This window comes from Cetorhinus maximus, unplaced genomic scaffold, assembly GCF_964194155.1.
Source record: "Cetorhinus maximus unplaced genomic scaffold, sCetMax3.hap1.1 HAP1_SCAFFOLD_452, whole genome shotgun sequence".
NCBI classification, from domain to species: Eukaryota; Metazoa; Chordata; class Chondrichthyes; order Lamniformes; family Cetorhinidae; genus Cetorhinus; species Cetorhinus maximus.
The window spans coordinates 176,233-200,284 of NW_027596396.1; the positions used below are offsets into that span (position 1 = coordinate 176,233).

A 24,052-nucleotide genomic window follows, 5' to 3' on the forward strand; every position below is an offset into this window, starting at 1 on the left:
CTGTCCTCGGAGTTTAACTCTTTCAGCCCCGGGATCGTCCTGGTGAATCTGCACTGACCCCCGCTCCCCCTCCGAGGGTCAATATATCCTTCCTGAGGCGCGAGAGCCCAGAACTGAACCCGGTTACTCGTGATGGGGGTCCGACCAGACAAAATGTCTATAGCGCTTGAGCCGAAGGTCAAAGTTCAGGGAGTATCCTATCAAGATCAGGATAAGAACTTCAAAGCTGATCCCGACGGGTAGTTCCGGGAATATTGATTGTAAGTCGCTGATTACTAGTCAGAGAGGGGAGATGGTGGTGGGATGGTAATGTCCCTGGACGAGTAATCCTGAGGCCCAGGCTCTGGGGAACCGGGTTCAAACCCCACCCACCCCGGGCGGCCGGTGGGATTTAAATTCGATTAATAAATCTGGGAATATAAAGCGAGTCTCAGTGACGGTGACCATGACGACCATCATCGATTGTCATAAAACTCCACCTGGGTCACTAATGCCCCCTTTAGGGAGGGAAATCTGCCCTCCTTACCCGGTCTGGTCTACACGTGACTCCAGACCCACAGCCACGTGGTCGACTCTTAAACTGCACCCCCCCTGAAATGGCCGAGTGAGACCTTCAGTTCAAGGGGTAATTAGGGACGGGCAACAAATGCTGGTCTCGCCGTGAAAGATTAAATGCAAAAAAGGCACCAATTTCGAACCCTACAGACATTAGTTACAAAGACAGAGAAAGACAGGGAGAATATAAGGAGAACTCCTCATGATCATTTGAAAAACACACACCCAACCCACAGAGCGCTCCAAATCCATAGCCGAAGAAGAATTTGGTTATCCGGAATTCCGAGGGTTCGCTCCAGAGGAAGTGAATGAAGATGGAAGGGCAGCAACGGCTAAAGAGCCTTTTCAGAGCTGGAGAGAAAAGAAAGAGTTATTCAAGGGTCAGGAAAAACACTGTCCCCATCAAACACTCCCAGGACAGGTACGACACGGGGTTAGATACAGAGTAAAGCTCCCTCTACACTGTCCCCGTCAAACACTCCCAGGACAGGTACAGCACGGGGTTAAATACAGAGTAAAGCTCCCTCTACACTGTCCCCGTCAAACACTCCCAGGACAGGTACAGCACGGGGTTAGATACAGAGTAAAGCTCCCTCTACACTGTCCCCATCAAACACTCCCAGGACAGGTACAGCACGGGGTTAAATACAGAGTAAAGCTCCCTCTACACTGTCCCCGTCAAACACTCCCAGGACAGTTACAGCACGGGGTAAGATACAGAGTAAAGCTCCCTCTACACTGTCCCCATCAAACATTCCCAGGACAGATACAGCACGGGGTTACATACAGAGTAAAGCTCCCTCTACACCGTCCCCATCAAACACTCCCAGGACAGGTACAGCACAGGGTTAGATACAGAGTAATGCTCCCTCTACACCGTCCCCATCAAACACTCCCAGGACAGGTACAGCACGGGGTTAGATACAGAGTAAAGCTCCCTCTACACTGTCCCCATCAAACACTCCCAGGGCAGGTACAGCACGGGGTTAGATACAGAGTAAAGCTCCCTCTACACTGTCTCCATCAAACACTCCCAGGACAGGTACAGCACGGGGTTAGATACAGAGTAAAGCTCCCTCTACACCGTCCCCATCAAACACTCCCAGGACAGGTACAGCACGGGGTTAGATACAGAGTAAAGCTCCCTCTACACCGTCCCCATCAAACACTCCCAGGACAGGTACAGCACGGGGTTAGATACAGAGTAAAGCTCCCTCTACACCGTCCCCATCAAACACTCCCAGGACAGGTACAGCACAGGGTTAGATACAGAGTAAAGCACCCTCTACACTGTATCAAAAACAGAAAAAGCTAGAAAAACTCACCAGGTCTGGTTGCATCTGTGGAGGGAGAAACAGAGTTAATGATTCGAGTCCGTGTGACCCCTCATCAGAGCTGAAGAGAAGTGGAAATGTGTTGAAATATATACTGTTTAAGGGGGGGGGTGGTGCAGGGGCAGTTGGAGAGAAGGCCAGTGATAAGTGGGGGCAAAGGGGAGATTGACAAAGATGTCCTAAACTAAAGGACAAAGTGAGTATTAATGGCAGTGGTAAGGGCTAAAAAAGGTGCTGATAGTGGCAAAATTAAGAAAGCAGAATGTGTTAACAGCAGAACAGGGGTCAGCACCCTAAACAAAACATGAATAGATGGCCCTTGTGGGGATGGGGTTTCGGGAGGGGCGGAGGTGGGGGATAATGGGATAGAATGGGAGATAAAAATTGGGATAAAACCATGGATAAATGAATAAAAATAAAAATAAGTGGATAAAAAGTAAAATGAATGAGAAAAAGGGGTGAGGATGGAGCAGAGAGTTCATGATCTGAAGTTGTTGAACTCAATATTCAGCCCGGAAGGCTGTAAAGTGCCTAGTCGGAAGATGAGGTGCTGTTCCTCCAGTTTGCGTTGAGCTTCACTGGAACAATGCAGCAGGCCAAGGACGGACATGTGGGCATGACAGCAGGGTGGTGTGTTGAAATGGCAAGCGACAGGGAGGTCTGGGTCATGCGGACGGATCAAAGGTGTTCCGCAAAGCGGTCGCCCAGTCTGCGTTTGGTCTCTCCAATGCAGAAGAAACTGCATTGGGAGCAGCGAATGCAGTAGACTAAATTGAGGGAAGTGCAAGTGAAATGCTGCTTCACTTGAAAGGAGTGTTTGGGCCCTTGGACAGCGAGGAGGGGGGAAGTAAAGGGGCAGGTGTTGCACATTCTGCGGTTGCATGGGAAGGTGCCGTGGGTGGGGGTTGAGGTGTAGGGGGTGATGGAGGAGTGGACCAGGGTGTCACAGAGGGAATGATCCCTGCGGAATGCCGCCAGGGGGGGTGAGGGGAAGATGTGTTTGGTGGTGGCATCATGCTGGAGTTGGCGGAAAAAGCAGAGGATGGTCCTTTGAATGCGGAGGCTGGTGGGGTGATAAGTGAGGACAAGGGGGACCCTATCATGTTTCTGGGAGGGAGGAGAAGGTGTGAGGGCGGATGCGTGGGAGATGGGCCAGACACGGTTGAGGGCCCTGTCACCCACCGTGGGTGGAAAACCTTGGTTAAGGAAGAAGGAGGACATGTCAGAGGAACTGTTTTGGAAAGTGGCATCATCAGAACAGATGCGACGGAGGCGAAGGAACTGAGAGAATGGGATGGAGTCCTTACAGGAAGCGGGGTGTGAGGAGCTGTAGTCGAGGTACTGTCAAAGCTTCTCAAAGCTTCTGTCCTTGTCCCCAGTTTCATTTTATCCTCTGTCTCATCCGATGCCTTAACAAGAATATTTTCCTCTTCCTTTCAGGTGCTAAGGGATACAAGCTCCAACAATGCCCATCCAGGACCCTCCACACCTTCCCATCCCTCTGCTTCCTGGTTGAGGAAAATGGTGGACACTCTGGTGCCCAAGGTTACGCCATCGTTTTAAGTTAGTTGGCCGCGTTCACTGCTCACGATGCTCTCTCCTCTACAGTGGGGCCCACCGAACGCAGACTTGGTGACCACTTTCTGCTACACCTCCGCTTAGCCCGCCAACATGTCCTCGATCTTTTAGTCTCCTCTGATTGAATTCCCCAACTTGCTCCTGCCCGTGGTGTTTAAGGAGCATTTGACTGTGCCCTCGACAGCCTTTTGGACTCAGCACTGAGTCTAAGAGTTTTACATCAGAGCCCCTGCCCTCTCTCTGTTTCATCTTTCTTTGCTGATTTGGATGTTTTCTCTCCGATTTCCTTTGCTATCGGGTGGCCATGATTCAGGTTCCCACCATTTACACCTCCTCTAGACATATCCTTTGCCTCCTTTCTCATCCCATTAACACGCCCTTTGACCCTACCCCAACGCTTCTGTCATTTAATCTCTCCCATCTTCCTCTCTACCACAGCCCTTCTCTTTATTTCTCCTTCCCACCTTCCCCCCATCTCACATGCTCAGAAGTCAATCCCATCTCTAACTTTTCCCGGGTTCTGATGAAAGGCCATTGACCTGAAATGTTAACTCTGTTTCTCGATGCACAGCTGCTGGCCTGACCTGCCGAGTGTTTCCAGCATTTTCTGGTTGGATTCCGAATTCTCAGGGGTCTTGAGGAGGGGTAATAAATTCCAGCCTCAGTAGGGAGCTGGGCCCAAATCCAGGCCAACATTGACACCATCCAGGACAAAGCAGCCCCGCATGATTGGCACCCCATCCACAAACATTCACTCCCTCCACCACCGACGCACAGTAGCAGCAGTGTGTGTACCATCTACAAGATGCACTGCAGCAACTCACCGAGGCTCCTTCGACAGCACCTTCCAAACCCACGAGCGCTACCATCTAGAAGGACAAGGGCAGCAGACACATGGGGAACACCACCACCTGGAAGTTCCCCTCCGAGCCACTCACCATCCTGACTTGGAAATATATCGGCCGTTCCTTCACTGTCACTGGGTCCAAATCCTGGAACTCCCTCCCTAACAGCACGGTGGGTGTACCTACACCACAGGGACTGCAGCGGCTCAAGAAGGCGGCTCACCCACCACCTTCTCAAGGGGCAAATAGGGATGGGCAATAAATGCTGGGCCCGGCCAGCGACGCCCACATCCCCTGAAAAATGTGACCCCTGAGAATGCCATCGGATGCCCGGGTGTAATTTTAACCAGTGCCACACGTGCTCACTTTCCAGCGCTGTCATTGGCTGGTGATGAGGACTGGCTCTGCTGGCTGCTATCCTATGAGAGCCCTGGGCGTTTCCAACCCACGGGCCTGGGATTGGAGTCAGGGCTCTCCCTGGCCTTGTGTACCACAGCTGGCAGCACAAAGTGTGTAGCGGACAGGGAGCACACGCCCTGACAGAGACTGTGCCAAGACGTCTCAGGAACTTTCCGAAGTTCTCCCGGCAACGCCCAAAGCAGTTCATTCCCGATATGTTGACTGGTTTTGTCGTGATGCACCGTGTGCCTTTAAGGAGTGCGCTCGGACGCACTGTGCACAGTGAATACCAACATACTCGAATGCGGAAGCTTCCCATGCAGCTTTCGATATATTTTCCTCTCTCCAGCGTCTGCCGTCGATCCGTTCTTTTTTTCCTTCTCTCTGTGCTCCTGCCTCTCCTCCCTGCTCCCTCTCCTCTCTGCACGCTCTCCCCCCCTCCTTGTCTCTCCTCTCCACTCACCCTCCCATCTCTGCTCCTCTTCCTCTGTCTGCACACTGTCTGCTCCCTCTTCTCCGCTCCCTACTCCCTCGCCTCTCTCTACACTCTGCATGACCCCCATCCCTTCCAAAATCTGGGATTTATGCTCTCTCTGCCCCCCTTCTCCCTGCTTTTTATACATTGGTCCTCTCCTCTCTCCTCCCCCTCATCTTCATCTTCCTCATTTTTCTGTTAGCTCTCTCTCTCTCTTTCTCTCCCTCACTTCTTTTCCAACTCTACCCTTTTGTGACGTGTCTCTTTGTGCTCCTGGCACGATCTCTGCTGCCTTCTCTGCTTCACCTGCCTCTGTCTCTAGACTCCAGTCGCTCCAATTCGCAGAACCTGCTCATTCTGACCTCACAATTTCAATGTGACACAGAGAATGGAGAATTCCTTCAGAACTGCTGATCTGTGACTTCATAGAATCCTTGACACTCACAGCCCAGCAGGTGACCATTCGGCCCATCATTCTTGTGCTGGCTCTTTGACAGATCTATCCAATTAGCCCCACTCTCTTTCCCCCCCCATATCCCTGAAAATGTTTCTCCTTCCAGTATTTATCCGAATCCCCCCCTTTTGAAAGTTCCTATTGAATCTGCTTCCACTGCCCTTTCAGGCAGCGCCTTCCAGATCACAACAACTCGCTGTGTAAATAAAAAACAAATTCTCCTCATCTCCCGCTCTGGTTCTTTCCCCCGATTCTCTTCAATCTGTGTCCCCCTCTGGTTACCGACCCTCCTGCCCAGTGGAAACAGTTTCTCCTTATTGACTCTGTCCAAACCCCCATCCTGATTCCGAACGCCTCGATTCAATCTCCCCCCTTAACCTTCTCCGCTCTAAGGAGAACAATCCCAGCTTCTCCAGCCTCTCCCACACAAACTGAAGTCCCTCATCCCTGGTCCCATTCGGGGTAAATCTCCCTCCGCACCCTCTCCGAGGCCCTTGACATAAGAGCTGAATAAAGTTACGAAGAGGTTTCGGAAGAGTAAATGCGCCCTCTGCTTTGGGGTGTTTGGAGTGATGGTTTGAGTTTAGTTGAGAACTGTCACTGGGAATAAGGAGGGGCCTGTGGAAAAATGGGGCGATTGTGGCAAGAGAGTGTTGAGGCAGCCGCCAATGCTTTATAGGCTTCTCCTCATTCCCTGTGGGAGATCCTGTGGGTCCTGTCCCTTCCTCTGAGCCTGAAGCTCTGGGTTCGAGTCCGACTAAAGGACTTGAGAACGGAGGCAGGTGTGGACATAAGATGCCCAAGCAGACTGCGTAGCGAGCTTCTAATCTTTCTAACGCACTTCAGTAGCAGGCAGTAAGAGCGGGAGAGACTCCTGGTCAGTCACGTGATGGAAAGGACGTTGGAGCCTCTATCATTACCAAGCTGAGACACTGAGGACACTGGGAGGTGTCGAGGAAGTGAGGGACCTTGGAGTGAATGTCCACAGATCCCTGAAGGTTGCAGGAGAGGTCGATAAGGTAGTTAAGGAGGTGTACGGAATTCTTTCCTTTATTAGCCGAGACATGGAATATAAGAGCAGGGAGGTTATGCTGGAACTGTATAAAACATCAGTGAGGCCACAACTTGAGTACTAAGTGCAGTTCTGGTCACCTCATTACAGGGAGGGTGTAGCTGCATTCGAGAGAGTACAGAGGAGATTTACGGGGATGTTGCCGGGACTGGGAAATTGCAGCGATGAGGAAAGATTGGAGAGGCTGGGGTTGTTCTCCTTGGAACAGAGGAGGCTGAGGGCAGGTTTGACTGAGATGTGCAAGATTGTGAGGGGCCTGGATGGAGTGGATGGGAAGGGCTTATTTACTTTGGCAGGAGGGGTCAGTGACTGGGGGGGACATAGTTTAAAGTGATTGGTAGAAGGATTAGAGGGGAGATTGGGAAAGAGTTTCTCACCCAGAGGGTTGTGGGGTGGGGTCTGGAACTCACAGCCTGAAAGGGGAGTAGAGGCAGAAACCCTCAGCACAATTTCAAACATGCCTGGATATGCGCCTCAGGGGCTGTAACCTGTAGGGTGAGGGACCAAGTGCTGGAAAGTGGGATTTGGCTGAATGGCTGATTTTTCAACCGGCCCCGACATGTTGGGTGTTGTGTTTTACTGCGGGGTCGCTTTGCTGGTGAACCGGCTCCACACTTACCTGTCGGCAGGTGAGTCGATAACAATATACGGCAGACGCAGAGACCAGTGTGAAATGAAGCGCTTGCTATTTATTCACACGGACAACAGAGCAGCAACATGGCATGTGCTTCTCCAACCAGACCCTACTCTAGACTAACATTAACATCGTAACCCCGCACTGCACAGCTATTGGGTCTCACAGTCACATGGTCAATCTGCTCACGGTCTCTTAAAGGTGTATCACACCTCAGACCCCTTTCTCTCTGGGCAGAGTATTCCATTCCCATGTTGGCAGGTTTGCGGGGGGGTGGTGGCGTTGCTGGGGACGCCTCCTCTACACACACCCCCCCACTCGGTTTCCATCTGAGCTCACCCACCCATGTTTGTTTCCCCTCCCCCATGTTTCCACTCCCCCTCCCCTTCCTTGGCCAAACCAGCCCCCGATCCCCTCCTCACCTGCCTGGCCCCGGTGATACCCTCCACCTCCCCCGCTCACCACCCACCCCACCAACACCCCCAACGCAGATCCAGCGAAAATCTTCATTGAAGAATGGCTGCAGTTCCAGCCGTGGCCTGGGCTCTCCGTGGGCGCTGCTGGGAGCAGACCTGGATATTTGATTGGCCGGCAACTCTCGGAGGCAGGGTTTCCCTCCCCCTGGTGGCGGGGTGGGGGTAGTGAGCAAATCTCCAACTCGGCATCAAATTGCTGCAGGGACAATGCGCCATGGTGGTAGCGGATGTCAAGTCTAGCCCCATATCTCTGGGATCCTGCCTCCACCTCCAGTCTCTTATCTACCATCCTTCTCCATATCTCTGTGATGCTCCCTGCCTCCAATAAAATCCAATATTTCTAGGATGCCCCCCCTCCCCCTCAACTCCTCATCATTCCAGGTTATGACCCTCCCTCCGCCTTCTCTCAGCCCTCAGCCCTTCCCCACTCCTCCTGAACCTTTGCCCGAGGAGGAGGTTCACGCATTTAAACACCACCCTTGTGCCGGCCTGTTTCAGTCAACGGGCTCACAATGGCAGCAAAATGAATCGGGCAAATTAAAGGGAGGGGACAAATATTCAAACTTTTTTTTAAAATATAGAATCTCCCCGAGCTTCAGTTGCCCTGGGAGGTAACGAGCCTTAAATAATAACACATTCCACAGCCTCGAGTGGCCAATCGCAGAGGGAGGAAGGGTTGCCTCAGGAGGTTTTAGCCAATGGGAATGCACGTAAGCATTCTAGAACTCCTATTGGCTACACGTTCGATCGATCATGACCGGTAACTGGAACAGGGTGGATCTAAAACCAGGAAACACGGTTTAAAACATAACAAGGTCAAGACAGGTCAGTGATCAGCTCAGAAAAGACAGAGAGGGGCAGGTCGGCCAAAGTAGGTAAAATTGGGTGTTGGGGAATTTCCCCGACAGACCAAAACCCACAGTTTATTCTTCTTTATTTATTCGCTAATGGGATGTGGGCATCGTTGGCAAGGCCAGCAATTACTGCCCGCCCTGAATTGCTCTCGTTCAGTAGGCGGTTAAGAGTCGACCATGTGGCTGTGGGGTCTGGAGTCACGTGTAGGCCAGACTGGGTAAGGAGGGCAGATTTCCCTCCCTAAAGGGGGCATTAGTGACCCAGATGGGGTTTTTATGACAATCGATGATGGTTTTGTCGCCATCACCAGAGTTTAATTTTACCATCTGCATTGATGGGATTCGAACCAGGTTCCCCAGAATATTACCCTGGATCTCTGGATCCAGTCCAGTGACAAGCAACAGTGTCACTGCCTCGCAGAGCTATCACCGTGCCTGCCCCACCACCACCCTGCCCTGTAAAACGTGCATCGTGAGATATATCAATAGCGATTTCTCACAATTCAACAATCTCCCAATCACATAAGCAAAATTGGAGCATAGAAGGTTAAGGGGGGAGATTGAATCGAGATGTTCAAAATCAGGAAGGGGGGTTCGGACAGAGTGAATAAGGAGAAACTGTTTCCCACTGGGCAGGAGGGTCGGTAACCAGAGGGGGACACAGATTGAAGAGAATCGGGGAAAGAACCAGAGGGGGAGATGAGGAGAATTTGTTTTTTATTTACACAGCGAGTTGTTGGGATCTGGAAGGCGCTGCCTGAAAGGGCGGTGGAAGCAGATTCAATAGGAACTTTCAAAAGGGGGGGAATTGGAGAGCTGCAATAGCGTTTAACTGTATCTAACCCTGTGCAGTGCCTGTCCCGAGAGTGCTTGATGGGGACAGTGTGGAAGGAGATTTACCTCAAATGCAGCCTAGATTGCATGACTGCTCATTCAATATTTGTATTTTCCAGCACTTTTATGTCTCACCTCACTAAGTAGAATTAATTTACATCCTATTTGACTGTGAGTCATTGGTTAGCTGTTGCCTCTCAGTTGGAAGATTAGAAATGGAGGTTCCCCCTCCAGAGGATTGAGCTCAGAATCCAGGCTGACACTCCCAGTGCCAGGACTGGGACAGCGTGTGTTTCATGTTCCTTCACGGGATGTGGGCGTCGCTGGCTGGGCCAGCATTTATTGCCCATCCCTAATTGCCCCCTTGAGAAGGTGGGGGTGAGCTGCCTTCTTGAGCCGCTGCAGTCCCTGTGGTGTAGGTACACCCACCGTGCTGTTAGGGAGGGAGTTCCAGGATTTGGACCCAGCGACAGTGAAGGAACGGCCGATATATTTCCCAAGTCAGGATGGTGAGGGGCTCGGAGGGGAACTTCCAGGTGGTGGTGTTCCCCATGTGTCTGCTGCCCTTGTCCTTCTAGATGGTAGCAGTCGTGGGTTTGGAAGATGCTGTCTAAGGGGCACCTGTGAGGTGTTTTAGAGTGGATCTGTCTGGCCGCCCCATCGCGTTGTTAATATGAGTTTTGCTTCACTTGTTCTGAATATCTGTCTGTGTATCTTTACAGTAGACTGTCAGTGAGGAGACTCGAGGGGCGAGGAGTTATTTGGAGGTTTTATACCCCAGACGTTTTTCAGTGCTCTATGTCCGGTGATGTATGTTGGCCGAATGTGACAATACGGGAACGTTGTCATTGGAAGGTCACTTGGGATTAGCGACTGAGCTTTTCCATCTCGTGTCTGGACATGGCCGCTCATCGCATTTTCCTGCAGGCGCTGTGGAAGAAACTCAACCAGAAACAGAGCCAGCCATGGAAGGAGAAGACGAGGACCTCCATCCTCAAGTGGATCTACATCGCCACGGGGCGCCCGAGGAAAGCTCGCTTCGCCGTCTACAAGCGCCGACGTTTCCAGATGTGCTTCGAGTCCTGCTGCCCGTGCTGCCCCAAGCTGAGCTGCTGGAAACGGGCGGACGAGCTGCTGGCGACCGACGTCAAGCCGCGGCGAGTGGAGGAGGCGACCATCGAGGAGGACAACGTCTTCAAGGAGTGCCTGCGGAGCCTGGGGGGCTTTGTGTTTGGCCTCCTCTTCACCAGCGTCTACGGCCTGTTTGTCCTCTTTGTCCAGGAGTACAACCTCTGGTACTGCCTGGTGTCCACCATCACCATCGCCGTGCTGCTCGGTCTGGGAATGGGGCTGTCAGTCAAAATCCGGATCAACGTCTTCCTCATGCTCCCTCACATCTTTTCCAGTAAGTTTCCCGACCCGACGTCCCGCCAATTCCCAACTCTCCCCGCCGATCGGAACGTAAGGTTACGCATGACATAGAAATACCTCAAATGCACACTGCAGAAACAGGCCATTCGGCCCCTCTGCTCCGTGCTGGTGTTCCTGCCCCACACGAGCCTCCTCCCACCCCCCTCTCCCTCTCCCCCGCCATCAACATATCCTTCTATTCCTCTCTCCCTCATGTGTTGATCCAGCTTCCCCCGCCCCCCTTCAATCCATCTCTGCGATTCACCTCGACCACTCCCCGTGGGAGCGAGTCCCACATTCTCCCCACTCCCCGTGGGAGCGAGTCCCACATTCTCCCCCACTCCCCGTGGGAGCGAGTCCCACATTCTCCCCGCTCCCCGTGGGAGCGAGTCCCACATTCTCCCCACTCCCTGTGGGAGCGAGTCCCACATTCTCCCCGCTCTCTCGGTAAAGACGTTTCTCCTGAATTCCCCATCGGATTTATCAGGGACTGTCTGATATCGATGGCCCCCTCATTCTGGTCTCTCCCTCCCCCCGACAAGTGGAAACATCTTCTCTACGTCGACCCTATCGAACCCCTTTCAGAACTTGAATGGCTTCCAGTTATTGAGTTCGCATGTGGGACTTGCTCCCACGGGAAGCGGGGAGAATGTGGGACTCGCTCCCACAGGGAGTGGGGAGAATGTGGGACTCGCTCCCACGGGGAGTGGGGGGAATGTGGGACTCGCTCCCACGGAGAGATGGGGAGAATGTGGGACTCGCTCCCACGGGAAGCGGGGAGAATGTGGGACTCGGTCCCACGGGGAGCGGGGAGAATGTGGGACTCGCTCCCACGGGGAGCGGGGAGAATGTGGGACTCGCTCCCGCGGGGAGCGGGGAGAATGTGGGACTCGCTCCCACAGGGAGTGGGGAGAATGTGGGACTCGCTCCCACGGAGAGACGGGGAGAATGTGGGACTCGCTCCCACGGGAAGCGGGGAGAATGTGGGACTCGCTCCCACGGGAAGCGGGGAGAATGTGGGACTCGCTCCCATGGGGAGTGGGGAGAATGTGGGACTCGCTCCCACGGGGAGCGGGGAGAATGTGGGACTCGCTCCCACGGGGAGTGGGGAGAATGTGGGACTCGCTCCCACGGGGAGTGCTCGAGGTGAATCGCAGAGATGGATTGAAAGGGGGGGGAAGCTGGATAAACACATGAGGGAGAGAGGAATAGAAGGATATGTTGATGGGGGGGGGAGAGGGAGAGGGGGGTGGGAGGAGGCTCGTGTGGGGCAGGAACACCAGCACGGGGCAGAGGGGCCGAATGGCCTGTGTGTGTGCTGGGAATTCCACGCTGAGCCGAGATAGTTGGGAACGATCGCCTTCTCAGTATTAACCCTTATCTTCAGAGCAATTCCCGTGTGGAAACCTCCCCCATAACCTCATCCCGGCTAAACAGCCAAGCAAGGTCATCTAGCAGCCCCCACGGTGGGGGAATTGGAATGTGACACATCTGCTGAGCGGCCTAGAATGATCATGCATGGCCGTGTGGGCATGGGGGTTGGCAGGAAGGCCTATGCCAGTGTGGCATGCCTCAGTAAATTGCTTTTGCATTCGAAACAAACTTCTCATGTCTCTATTCCCCCTCTCTCCATGGCTCCTCCAACACAGAACAAGGGAGAGCTTTCCTCCTGGCCTTAGCCTTTGGGCTTGTGGTTGAAGGGCCGCTTCAGAACATTATAGTCAACTTCACCCGAGGGTCAGAATCGATCGCCTGCGGAGCCGAATTGGCCCTGAACCAGACGAAGGAACTCATGCAGAAAGTCAAGGAGCCGCTGATCGGTAAGAAGCAGAGTTTTCTTGGCTGATTACGCAGAAGGTACGGCAGAGACACAGGCCATTCAGCCCATCCAATTTATGCTGCACCTCCTCCTACCCCCAGTCCCATCAACATATCCTTCTATTCCTCTCTCCCTCATGTGTTTATCCAGCTTCCCCCCCACCTTCAATCCATCTCTGCGATTCACCTCGACCACTCCCCGTGGGAGCGAGTCCCACATTCTCCCCGCTCCCCGTGGGAGCGAGTCCCACATTCTCCCCGCTCCCCACGGGAGCGAGTCCCACATTCTCCCCGCTTCCCGTGGGAGCGAGTCCCACATTCTCCCCTCTCCCCGTGGGAGCGAGTCCCACATTCTCCCCGCTCCCTGTGGGAGCGAGTCCCACATTCTCCCCACTCCCCGTGGGAGCGAGTCCCACATTCTCCCCGCTCCCTGTGGGAGCGAGTCCCACATTCTCCCCGCTCCCTGTGGGAGCGAGTCCCACATTCTCCCCGCTCCCCGTGGGAGCGAGTCCCACATTCTCCCCGCTCTCTGGGGAAAGGAGTTTCTCCTGAATTTCCCATCGGATTTATTTATGGCTGTTCTTATTCATTCAGGGGATGTGGGCGTCGCCAGTGAGACCAGCAGTTGTTGCCCGTCCCTAATTGCCCCCTGGAACTGAGGATCTGGCTCGGCCATTTCAGGGGGAGGCAGTTTGAGAGTCGACCCCGTGGCTGTGGGTCTGGAGTCACGTGTAGGCCAGACCGGGTAAGGAGGGCAGATTTCCCTCCCCTAAAGGGGGCATGACTGACCCAGATGGGGTTTTGATGACAATCGATGATGGTCGTCATGGTCACCGTCACTGAGAATCGCTTTATATTCCCAGGTTTATTAATTGAATTTAAATTCCACCAGCGGCCAGGATGGGGTTTGAACCCGGGTCCCCAGAACAGTAGCCTGGGCCTCAGGGTGAGTAATCCACTGGCAAGTCCAATACACCAACATCTCCCCGGAAAGGATAATTAAAATCAATGCCCCTTCCCGAAGTCCAGCGAAAGGGGAAGAGTGTTCAGGGTCCATACCCCAGATTCTGTCAATGTGGACAGACAGGGAGGCTGCGGTGTAACTCAGTGTGAGGGAGACCAAACTCCAACCCTGTATGGACCCCTGAGGGTTGCACTGGGAGGAGGAGGAGAGGAGATGGTTCTCAGTGTTGATGTCCTGAATTCAGAAGAAGGAGATGTGAGGAGGCAGATACTTGTAAACCACTCCCAGGCCCGTTCCACTCCCAGCAACCTCCTCCAGCCCCTACACCCCTCCCTAACTCTGTAACCTCCTCCAGCACCTACACCCCTCCCTATCTCTGTAACCTCCTCCAGCCCCTACACCCCTCCCTATCTCTGTAACCTCCTCCAGCCCCTACACACCTCCCTATCTCTGTAACCTCCTCCAGCCCCTACACCCCTCCCTAACTCTGTAACCTCCTCCAGCCCCTACACCCCTCCCTAACTCTGTAACCTCCTCCAGCCCCTACACACCTCCCTATCTCTGTAACCTCCTCCGGCCCCTACACCCCTCCCTAACTCTGTAACCTCCTCCAGCCCCTACACACCTCCCTATCTCTGTAACCTCCTCCAGCCCCTACACCCCTCCCTATCTCTGTAAGCTCCTCCAACCCCTACACACCTCCCTATCTCTGAAAACTCCTCCAGAACCTAAACACCTCCCTATCTCTGTAACTTCCTACAGCCCCTACACCCCTCCCTATCTCTGTAACCACCTCCAGCCCCTACACGCTCTCCCTATCTCTGTAACCTCCTCCAGCCCCTACACCCCTCCCTATCTCTGTAACCACCTCCAGCCCCTACACCCCCTCCCTATCCCTGTAACCTCCTCCAGCCCCTACGCCCATCCCTATCTCTGTAACCTGCTCCAGCCCCTACAAATCTCCATATCTCTGTAACCTCCTCCAGCCCATACACCCCCCCTATCTCTGTAACCTCCTCCAGCCCCTACACCCCTCCCTATCTCTGTAACCTCCTCCAGCCCCTACACCCCTCCCTATCTCTGTAACCTCTTCCAGCCCCTACATACCTCCCTATCTCTGCAACCTCCTCCAGCCCATACACCCACTCCCTATCCCTGTAACCTCCTCCAACCCCTACACCCCCTCCCTATCTCTGTAACCTCCTATAGCCCCTACACCCCTCCCTATCTCTGTAACCTCCTCCAGCCCCTACATCGCCTCCCTATCCCTGAAACCTCCTCCAGCCCCTACACCCCTCCCTATCTCTGTAACCTCCTCCAGGCCCTACACCCCCTCCCTATCCAAGTAACCTCCTACAGACCCTACACCCCCTCCCTATCCCTGTAAGCTCCTCCAGCCCCTACACCCCTCCCTATCTCTGTAACCTCCTCCAGCCCCTACACACCTCCCTATCTCTGTAACCTCCTATAGCCCCTACACCCCTCCCTATCTCTGTAACCTCCTCCAGCCCCTACATCGCCTCCCTATCCCTGAAACCTCCTCCAGCCCCTACACCCCTCCCTATCTCTGTAACCTCCTCCAGGCCCTACACCCCCTCCCTATCCAAGTAACCTCCTACAGACCCTACACCCCCTCCCTATCCCTGTAAGCTCCTCCAGCCCCTACACCCCTCCCTATCTCTGTAACCTCCTCCAGCCCCTACACACCTCCCTATCTCTGTAACCTCCTCCAGCCCCTACACCCCTCCCTATCTCTGTACCCTCCTCCAGCCCCTACACCCCAACCAACTCTGTAACCACCTCCAGCACCTACACCCCTCCCTTTCTCTGTAACTTCCTCCTACCCCTACACCACCTCCCTATCTCTGTAACCTCCTCCAGCCCCTACATCCCTCACTATCTCTTTAACCTCCTCCAACACTTACACCCCTCCCTATCTCTGTAACCTCCTCCAGCCACTATACCCCTCCCTATCTCTGTAACCTCCTCCAGCCCCTACACCCTTCCCTATACCTGTAACCTCCTCCAGCCCTTACAACCCTCCCTATCTCTGTAGCCTCCTCCAGCCCCTTCACCCCCTCCCTATCTCTGTAACCTCCTCCAGCCCCTACACCCCTCCCTATCTGTGTAACCTCCTCCAGCCCCTACACCCCTCCCTATCTCTGTAACCTCCTCCAGCCCCTACACCCCTCCCTATCCCTGTAACCTCCTCCAGCCATTACATCCCTCCCTATCTCTGTAACCTCCTCCAGCCGCTACACCCCCTCCCTATCTCTGTAACCTCCTCCAGCCCCTACACCCCTCCCTATCTGTGTAACCTCCTCCAGCCCCTACACCCCTCCCTATCCCTGTAACATCATCCAGCCCCCACATCCCTCCCTATCTCTGTAAACTCCTCCAGCCCCTACACCCCTCCCTATCTCTGTAAACTCCTACTACCCCTACACCCCCTCCCTATCTCTGTAACCTCCTCCAGCCCCTATATCCCTCACTATCTCTGTAACCTCCTCCAAACCTTACAACCCTCCCTATCTCTGTACCTTCCTCCAGCCCGTACACCCCTCCCTATCTCTGTAACCTCCTCCAGGCCCTACACCCCTCCCTATCTCTGTAACCTCCTCCTACCCCTACACCCCCTCCCTATCTATGTAACCACCTCCAGCCCCTACATCCCTCACTATCTATTTAACCTCCTCCAACCCTTACACCCCTCCCTATCTCTGTAACCTCCTCCAGCCCCTACACCCCTCCCTATCTCTGCAACCTCCTCCAGCCCCTACACCCCCTCCCTATCTCTGTAAACTCCTCCAGCCCCTACACCCCTCCCTATCTGTGAAAACTCATCCAGCCCCTACACACCTCCCTATCCCTGTAACCTCCTCCAGCCCCTACACTCCTCCCTATCTCTGTAACCTCCTCCAGCCCCTACACCCCTCCCAACTCTGTAAACTCCTCCAGCCCCTACACCCCTCCCTATCTCTGTAACCTCCTCCTACCCCTACACCCCCTGCCTATCTCTGTAACCTCCTCCAGCCCCTACACCCCCTCCCTATCTCTGTAACCTCCTCCAGCCCCTACACCCCTCCCTATCTGTGTAACCTCCTCCAGCCCCTACACCCCTCCCTATCCCTGTAACCTCATCCAGCCCATACACCCCTCCCTATCTCTGTAACCTCCTCCAGCCCCTACACCCCTCCCAACTCTGTAACCTCCTCCAGCCCCTACACCCCTCCCTATCTCTGTAACCTCCTCCAGCCCCTACACTCCCTCCCTATCTCTGTAACCTCCTCCAGCCCCTACACCCCTCCCTATCTGCGTAACCTCCTCCAGCCCCTACACCCCTCCCTATCCCTGTAACCTCATCCAGCCCCTACACCCATCCCTATCTCTGTAACCTCCTCCAGCCCCTACACCCCCTCCCTATCTCTGTAACCTCCTCCAGCCCCTACACCCCTCCCTATCTCTGTAACCTCCTCCAGCCCCTACACCCCCTGCAAATCTCTGTAACATCCTCCAGCCCCTACACCCCTCCCTATCCCTGTAAACTCCTCCAGCCTCTACACCCCTCCCTATCTCTGTAACCTCCTCCAGCCCCTACACCCCTCCCTATCTCTGTAACCTCCTCCAGCCCCTACACCCCCTCACTACCTCTGTAACCTCCTCCAGCCCCTATACCCCTCCCTATCCCTGTAAACTCCTCTAGCCTCTACACCCCTCCCTATCTCTGTAACCTCCTCCAGCCCCTAAACCCCTCCCTATCCCTGTAACCTCCTCCAGCCCCTACACCCCTCCCTATCTCTGTAACCTCCTCCAGCCCCTACACCCCTCCCAACTCTGTAACCTCCTCCAGCCCCTACACCCCTCCCTATCTCTGTAACCTCCTCCTACCCCTACACCCCCTCCCTATCTCTGTAACCTCCTCCAGCCCCTACACCCCTCCCTATCCCTGTAAACTCCTCCAGCCTCTACACCCCTCCCTATCTCTGTAACCTCCTCCAGCCCCTACACCCCTCCCTATCCCTGTAACCTCCTCCAGCCCTTACATCCCTCCCTATCTCTGTAACCTCCTCCAGCCCCTACACCCCCTCCCTATCTCTGTAACCTCCTCCAGCCCCTACACCCCTCCCTATCTCTGTAACCTCCTCCAGCCCCTACACCCCTCCCTATCCCTGTAACCTCCTCCAGCCCCTACACCCCTCCCTATCTCTGTACCCTCCTCCAGCCCCTACCCCCCTCCCAACTCTGTAACCTCCTCCAGCCCCTACACCCCTCCCTATCTCTGTAACCTCCTCCAGCCCCTACATCCCTCACCACCTCTTTAACCTCCTCCAACCCTTACACCCCTCCCTATCTCTGTAACCTCCTCCAGCCCCTACACCCCTCCCTATCTCTGTAACCTCCTCCAGCCCCTACACCCCTCCCTATCTGTGTAACCTCCTCCAGCCCCTACACCCCTCATTATCCCTGTAACCTCATCCAGCCCCTACACCCATCCCTATCTCTGTAACCTCCTCCAGCCCCTACACGCCCTCCCTATCTCTGTAACCTCCTCCAGCCCCTACACCCCTCCCTATCTCTGTAACCTCCTCCAGCCCCTACACCCCCTCCCTATCTCTGTAACCTCCTCCAGCCCCTACACCCCTCCCTATCCCTGTAAACTCCTCCAGCCTCTACACCCCTCCCTATCTCTGTATCCTCCTCCAGCCCCTAACACCCCTCCTTATCCCTGTAACCTCCTCCAGCCCCTACATCCCTCCCTATCTCTGTAACCTCCTCCAGCCCCTACACTCCTCCCAACTCTGTAACCTCCTCCAGCCCCTACACCCCTCCCTATCCCTGTAAACTCCTCCAGCCTCTACACCCCTCCCTATCTCTGTATCCTCCTCCAGCCCCTACATCCCTCCCTTTCTCTGTAACCTCCTCCTACCCCTACACCCCCTCCCTATCTCTGTAACCTCCTCCAGCACCTACATCCCTCACTATCTCTTTAACCTGCTCCAACCCTTACACCCCTCCCTATCTCTGTAACCTCCTCCAGCCCCTACACCTCTCCCTATCTCTGTAACCTCCTCCAGCCCCTACACCCCTCCCTATCCCTGTAACCTCCTCTAGCCCTTACACCCCTCCCTATCTCTGTAACCTCCTCCAGCCCCTAAAACCCCTCGCTATCTCTGTAACATCCTCCAGCCCCTACACCCCTCCCTATCTGTGTTACCTCCTCCAGCCACTACACCCCTCCCTATCCCTGTAACCTCATCCAGCCCCTACACCCCTCCCTATCTCTGTAACCTCCTCCAGCCCCTACACCCCCTCCCTATCTCTGTAACCTCCACCAGCACCTACAACCCTCCCTATCTCTGTAACCTCCTCCAGCCCCTACACCCCTCCCTATCTCTGTAACCTCCTCCAGCCCCTACACCCCCTCCCTATCTCTGTAACCTCCTCCAGCCCCTACACCCCTCCCTATCTCTGTAACCTCCTCCAGCCCCTACACCCCCTCCCTATCTCTGTAACCTCCTCCAGCCCCTACACCCCTCCCTATCTCTGTAACCTCCTCCAGCCCCTACACCCCTCCCTATCTCTGTAACCTCCTCCAGCCCCTACACCCCCTTCCTATCTCTGTAACCTCCTCCAGCCCCTACACCCCTCCCTATCTCTGTAACCTCCTCCAGCCCCTACATCCCTCCCTATCTCTGTAACCTCCTCCAGCCCCTACACCCCTCCCTATCCCTGTAACCTCATCCAGCCCCTACACCCCTCCCTATCTCTGTAACCTTCTCCAGCCCCTACATCCCTCACTATCTCTTTAACCTCCTCCAGCCCCTACACCCCTCCCTATCTCTGTAACCTCCTCCAGCCCCTACACCCCTCCCTATATCTGTAACCTCCTCCAGCCCCTACACCCCTCCCTATCCCTGTAACCTCCTCCAGCCCTTGCACACCCCCCCTATCTCTGTTGCCTCCTCCAGCCCCTACACCCCCTCCCTATCTCTGTAACCTTTTCCAGCCCCTACACCCCTCCCTATCTGTGCAACCTCCTCCAGCCCCTACACCCCTCACTATCCCTGTAACCTCATCCAGCCCCTACACCCCTCCCTATCTCTGTAACCTCCTCCAGCCCCTACACCCCTCCCTATCTCTGTAACCTCCTCCAGCCCCTACACCCCTCCCTATCTCTGTAACCTCCTCCAGCCCCTACACCCCCTCCCTATCTCTGTAACCTCCTCCAGCCCCTACACCCCTCCCTATTGTGTAACCTCCTCCAGCCCCTACACCCCTCCCTATCCCTGTACCCTCATCCAGCCCCTACACCCCTCCCTATCTCTGTAACCTCCTCCAGCCCCTACACCCCTCCCTATCTCTGTAACCTCCTCCTACCCCTACACCCCCTCCCTATCTCTGTAACCTCCTCCAGCCCCTACATCCCTCACTATCTCTTTAACCTCCTCCAACCCTTACACCCCTCCCTATCTCTGTACCCTCCTCCAGCCCCTACACCCCTCCCTATCTCTGTAACCTCCTCCAGCCCCTACACCCCTCCCTATCTCTGTAACCTCCTCCAGCCCCTACATCCCTCCCTATCTCTGTAACCTTTTCCAGCCCCTACACCCCTCCCTATCTGTGTAACCTCCTCCAGCCCCTACACCCCTCCCTATCCCTGTAACCTCATCCAGCCCCTACACCCCTCCCTATCTCTGTAACCTCCTCCAGCCCCTACACCCCTCCCTATCTCTGTAACCTTTTCCAGCCCCTACACCCCTCCCTATCTGTGTAACCTCCTCCAGCCCATGCACCCCCCCCCCTATCTCTGTTGCCTCCTCCAGCCCCTACACCCCCTCCCTATCTCTGTAACCTTTTCCAGCCCCTACACCCCTCCCTATCTGTGTAACCTCCTCCAGCCCCTACACCCCTCCCTATCCCTGTAACCTCATCCAGCCCCTACACCCCTCCCTATCTCTGTAACCTCCTCCAGCCCCTACACCCCTCCCTATCTCTGTAACCTCCTCCAGCCCCTACACCCCTCCCTATCTCTGTAACCTCCTCCAGCCCCTACACCCCCTCCCTATCTCTGTAACCTCCTCCAGCCCCTACACCCCTACCTATTGTGTAACCTCCTCCAGCCCCTACACCCCTCCCTATCCCTGTACCCTCATCCAGCCCCTACACCCCTCCCTATCTCTGTAACCTCCTCCAGCCCCTACACCCCTCCCTATCTCTGTAACCTCCTCCTACCCCTACACCCCCTCCCTATCTCTGTAACCTCCTCCAGCCCCTACATCCCTCACTATCTCTTTAACCTCCTCCAACCCTTACACCCCTCCCTATCTCTGTAACCTCCTCCAGCCCCTACACCCCTCCCTATCTCTGTAACCTCCTCCAGCCCCTACACCCCTCCCTATCTCTGTAACCTCCTCCAGCCCCTACACCCCCTTCCTATATCTGTAACCTCCGCCAGCCCCTACACCCCTCCCTATCTCTGTAACCTCCTCCAGCCCCTACACCCCTCCCTATCTGTGTAACCTCCTCCAGCCCCTACACCCCTCCCTATCCCTGTAACCTCATCCAGCCCCTACACCCCTCCCTATCTCTGTAACCATCTCCAGCCCCTACATCCCTCACTATCTCTTTAACCTCCTCCAACCCTTACACCGCTCCCTATCTCTGTAACCTCCTCCAGCCCCTACACCCCTCCCTATCTCTGTAACCTTCTCCAGCCCCTACACCCCTCCCTATCCCTGTAACCTCCTCCAGCCCTTACACCCCTCCCTATTGTGTAACCTCCTCCAGCCCCTACACCCCTCCCTATCTCTGTAACCTCATCCAGCCCCTACACCCCTCCCTATCTCTGTAACCTCCTCCAGCCCCTACACCACCTCCCTATCTCAGTAACCTCCTCCAGCCCCTACACCCCTCCCTATCTCTGTAACCTCCTCCAGCCCCTACAACTCTCCCTATCTCTGTAACCGCCTCCAGCCCCTACACCCCACCCTATCTCTGTAACCTCCTCCAGCCCCTACACCCCCTCCCTATCTCTGTAACCTCCTCCAGCCCCTATACCCCTCCCTATTGTGTAACCTCCTCCAGCCCCTACACCCCTCCCTATCCCTGTAACCTCATCCAGCCCCTACACCCCTCCCTATCTCTGTAACCTCCTCCAGCCCCTACACCCCTCCCTATCTCTGTAACCTCCTCCTACCCCTACACCCCCTCCCTATCTCTGTAACCTCCTCCAGCCCCTACATCCCTCACTATCTCTTTAACCTCCTCCAACCCTTACACCCCTCCCTATCTCTGTAACCTCCTCCAGCCCCTACACCCCTCCATATCTCTGTAACCTCCTCCAGCCCCTACACCCCTCCCTATCTCTGTAACCTCCGCCAGCCCCTACACCCCTCCCTATCTCTGTAACCTCCTCCAGCCCCTACAACCCTCCCTATCCCTGTAACCTCATCCAGACCCTACACCCCTCCCTATCTCTGTAACCTTCTCCAGCCCCTACATCCCTCCCTATCTCTGTAACCTCCTCCAGCCCCTCCACCCCTCCCTGTCCCTCTAACCTCCTCCAGCCCTTGCACCCCCTCCCTATCTCTGTTGCCTCCTCCAGCCCCTACACCCCCTCCCTATCTCTGTAACCTTTTCCAGCCCCTACACCCCTCCCTATCTGTGTAACCTCCTCCAGCCCCTACACCCCTCCCTATCCCTGTAACCTCATCCAGCCCCTACACCCCTCCCTATCTCTGTAACCTCCTCCAGCCCCTACACCAACTCCCTATCTCTGTAACCTCCTCCAGCCCGTACACCCCTCCCTATCTCTGTAACCTCCTCCAGCCCCTACACCCCTCCCTATCTCTGTAACCTCCTCCAGCCCCTACACCCCTCCCTATCTCTGTAACCTCCTCCAGCCCCTACACCCCCTCCCTATCTCTGTAACCTCCTCCACCCCCTACACCCCTCCCTATTGTGTAACCTCCTCCAGCCCCTACACCCCTCCCTATCTCTGTAACCTCCTCCTACCCCTACACCCCCTCCCTATCTCTGTAACCTCCTCCAGCCCCTACATCCCTCACTATCTCTGTAACCTCCTCCAGCCCCTACACCCCCTTCCTATCTCTGTAACCTCCGCCAGCCCCTACACCCCTCCCTATCTGTGTAACCTCCTCCAGCCCCTACACCCCTCCCTATCCCTGTAACCTCATCCAGCCCCTACACCCCTCCCTATCTCTGTAACCTTCTCCAGCCCCTACATCCCTCACTATCTCTTTAACCTCCTCCAACCCTTACACCGCTCCCTATCTCTGTAACCTCCTCCAGCCCCTACACCCCTCCCTATCTCTGTAACCTCCTCCAGCCCCTACACCCCTCCCTATCTCTGTAACCTCCTCCAGCCCCTACACCCCTCCCTATCTCTGTAACCTCCTCCAGCCCCTACACCCCTCCCTATCTCTGTAACCTCCTCCAGCCCCTACACCCCCTCCCTATCTCTGTAACCTTTTCCAGCCCCTATACCCCTCCCTATCTGTGTAACCTCCTCCAGCCCCTACACCCCTCCCTATCCCTGTAACCTCATCCAGCCCCTACAACCCTCCCTATCTCTGTAACCTTCTCCAGCCCCTACATCCCTCACTATCTCTGTAACATCCTCCAGCCCCTACACCCCTCCCTATCTGTGTTACCTCCTCCAGCCACTACACCCCTCCCTATCCCTGTAACCTCATCCAGCCCCTACACCCCTCCCTATCTCTGTAACCTCCTCCAGCCCCTACACCCCCTCCCTATCTCTGTAACCTCCACCAGCACCTACACCCCTCCCTATCTCTGTAACCTCCTCCAGCCCCTACACCCCTCCCTATCTCTGTAACCTCCTCCAGCCCCTACACCCCCTCCCTATCTCTGTAACCTCCTCCAGCCCCTACACCCCTCCCTATCTCTGTAACCTCCTCCAGCCCCTACACCCCCTCCCAATCTGTGTAACCTCCTCCAGCCCCTACACCCCTCCCTATGTCTGTAACCTCCTCCAGCCCCTACACCCCTCCCTATCTGTGTAACCTCCTCCAGCCCCTACACCCCTCCCTATCTCTGTAACCTCCTCCAGCCCCTACACCCCTCCCTATCTCTGTAACCTCCTCCAGCCCCTACATCCCTCCCTATCTCTGTAACCTCCTCCAGCCCCTACACCCCTCCCTATCCCTGTAACCTCATCCAGCCCCTACACCCCTCCCTATATCTGTAACCTCCTCCAGCCCCTACACCCCTCCCTATCCCTGTAACCTCCTCCAGCCCTTGCACCCCCCCCCCTATCTCTGTTGCCTCCTCCAGCCCCTACACCCCCTCCCTATCTCTGTAACCTTT

The 24,052-nt window shown here is 55.3% G+C and overlaps 2 protein-coding genes across 2 annotated transcripts in view; one reads left to right on the plus strand and one right to left on the minus strand.

The window, feature by feature from the left end:
- Window positions 1-4,919, minus strand: part of dcst1 (DC-STAMP domain containing 1) — a 52,059-nt gene extending 47,140 nt beyond the window's left edge. The window contains exons 1-2 of the mRNA XM_078535422.1: window positions 4,679-4,919; window positions 790-906 (exon numbers count right to left, since the gene is read on the minus strand). Coding sequence (XP_078391548.1) covers window positions 790-906; window positions 4,679-4,919 — 358 coding nt within the window. The remainder of the gene's footprint in view (window positions 1-789; window positions 907-4,678) is intronic.
- A 5,491-nt stretch (window positions 4,920-10,410) lies between these two features.
- Window positions 10,411-24,052, plus strand: part of dcst2 (DC-STAMP domain containing 2) — a 75,319-nt gene continuing 61,677 nt past the window's right edge. The window contains exons 1-2 of the mRNA XM_078535423.1: window positions 10,411-10,915; window positions 12,570-12,740. Coding sequence (XP_078391549.1) covers window positions 10,411-10,915; window positions 12,570-12,740 — 676 coding nt within the window. The remainder of the gene's footprint in view (window positions 10,916-12,569; window positions 12,741-24,052) is intronic.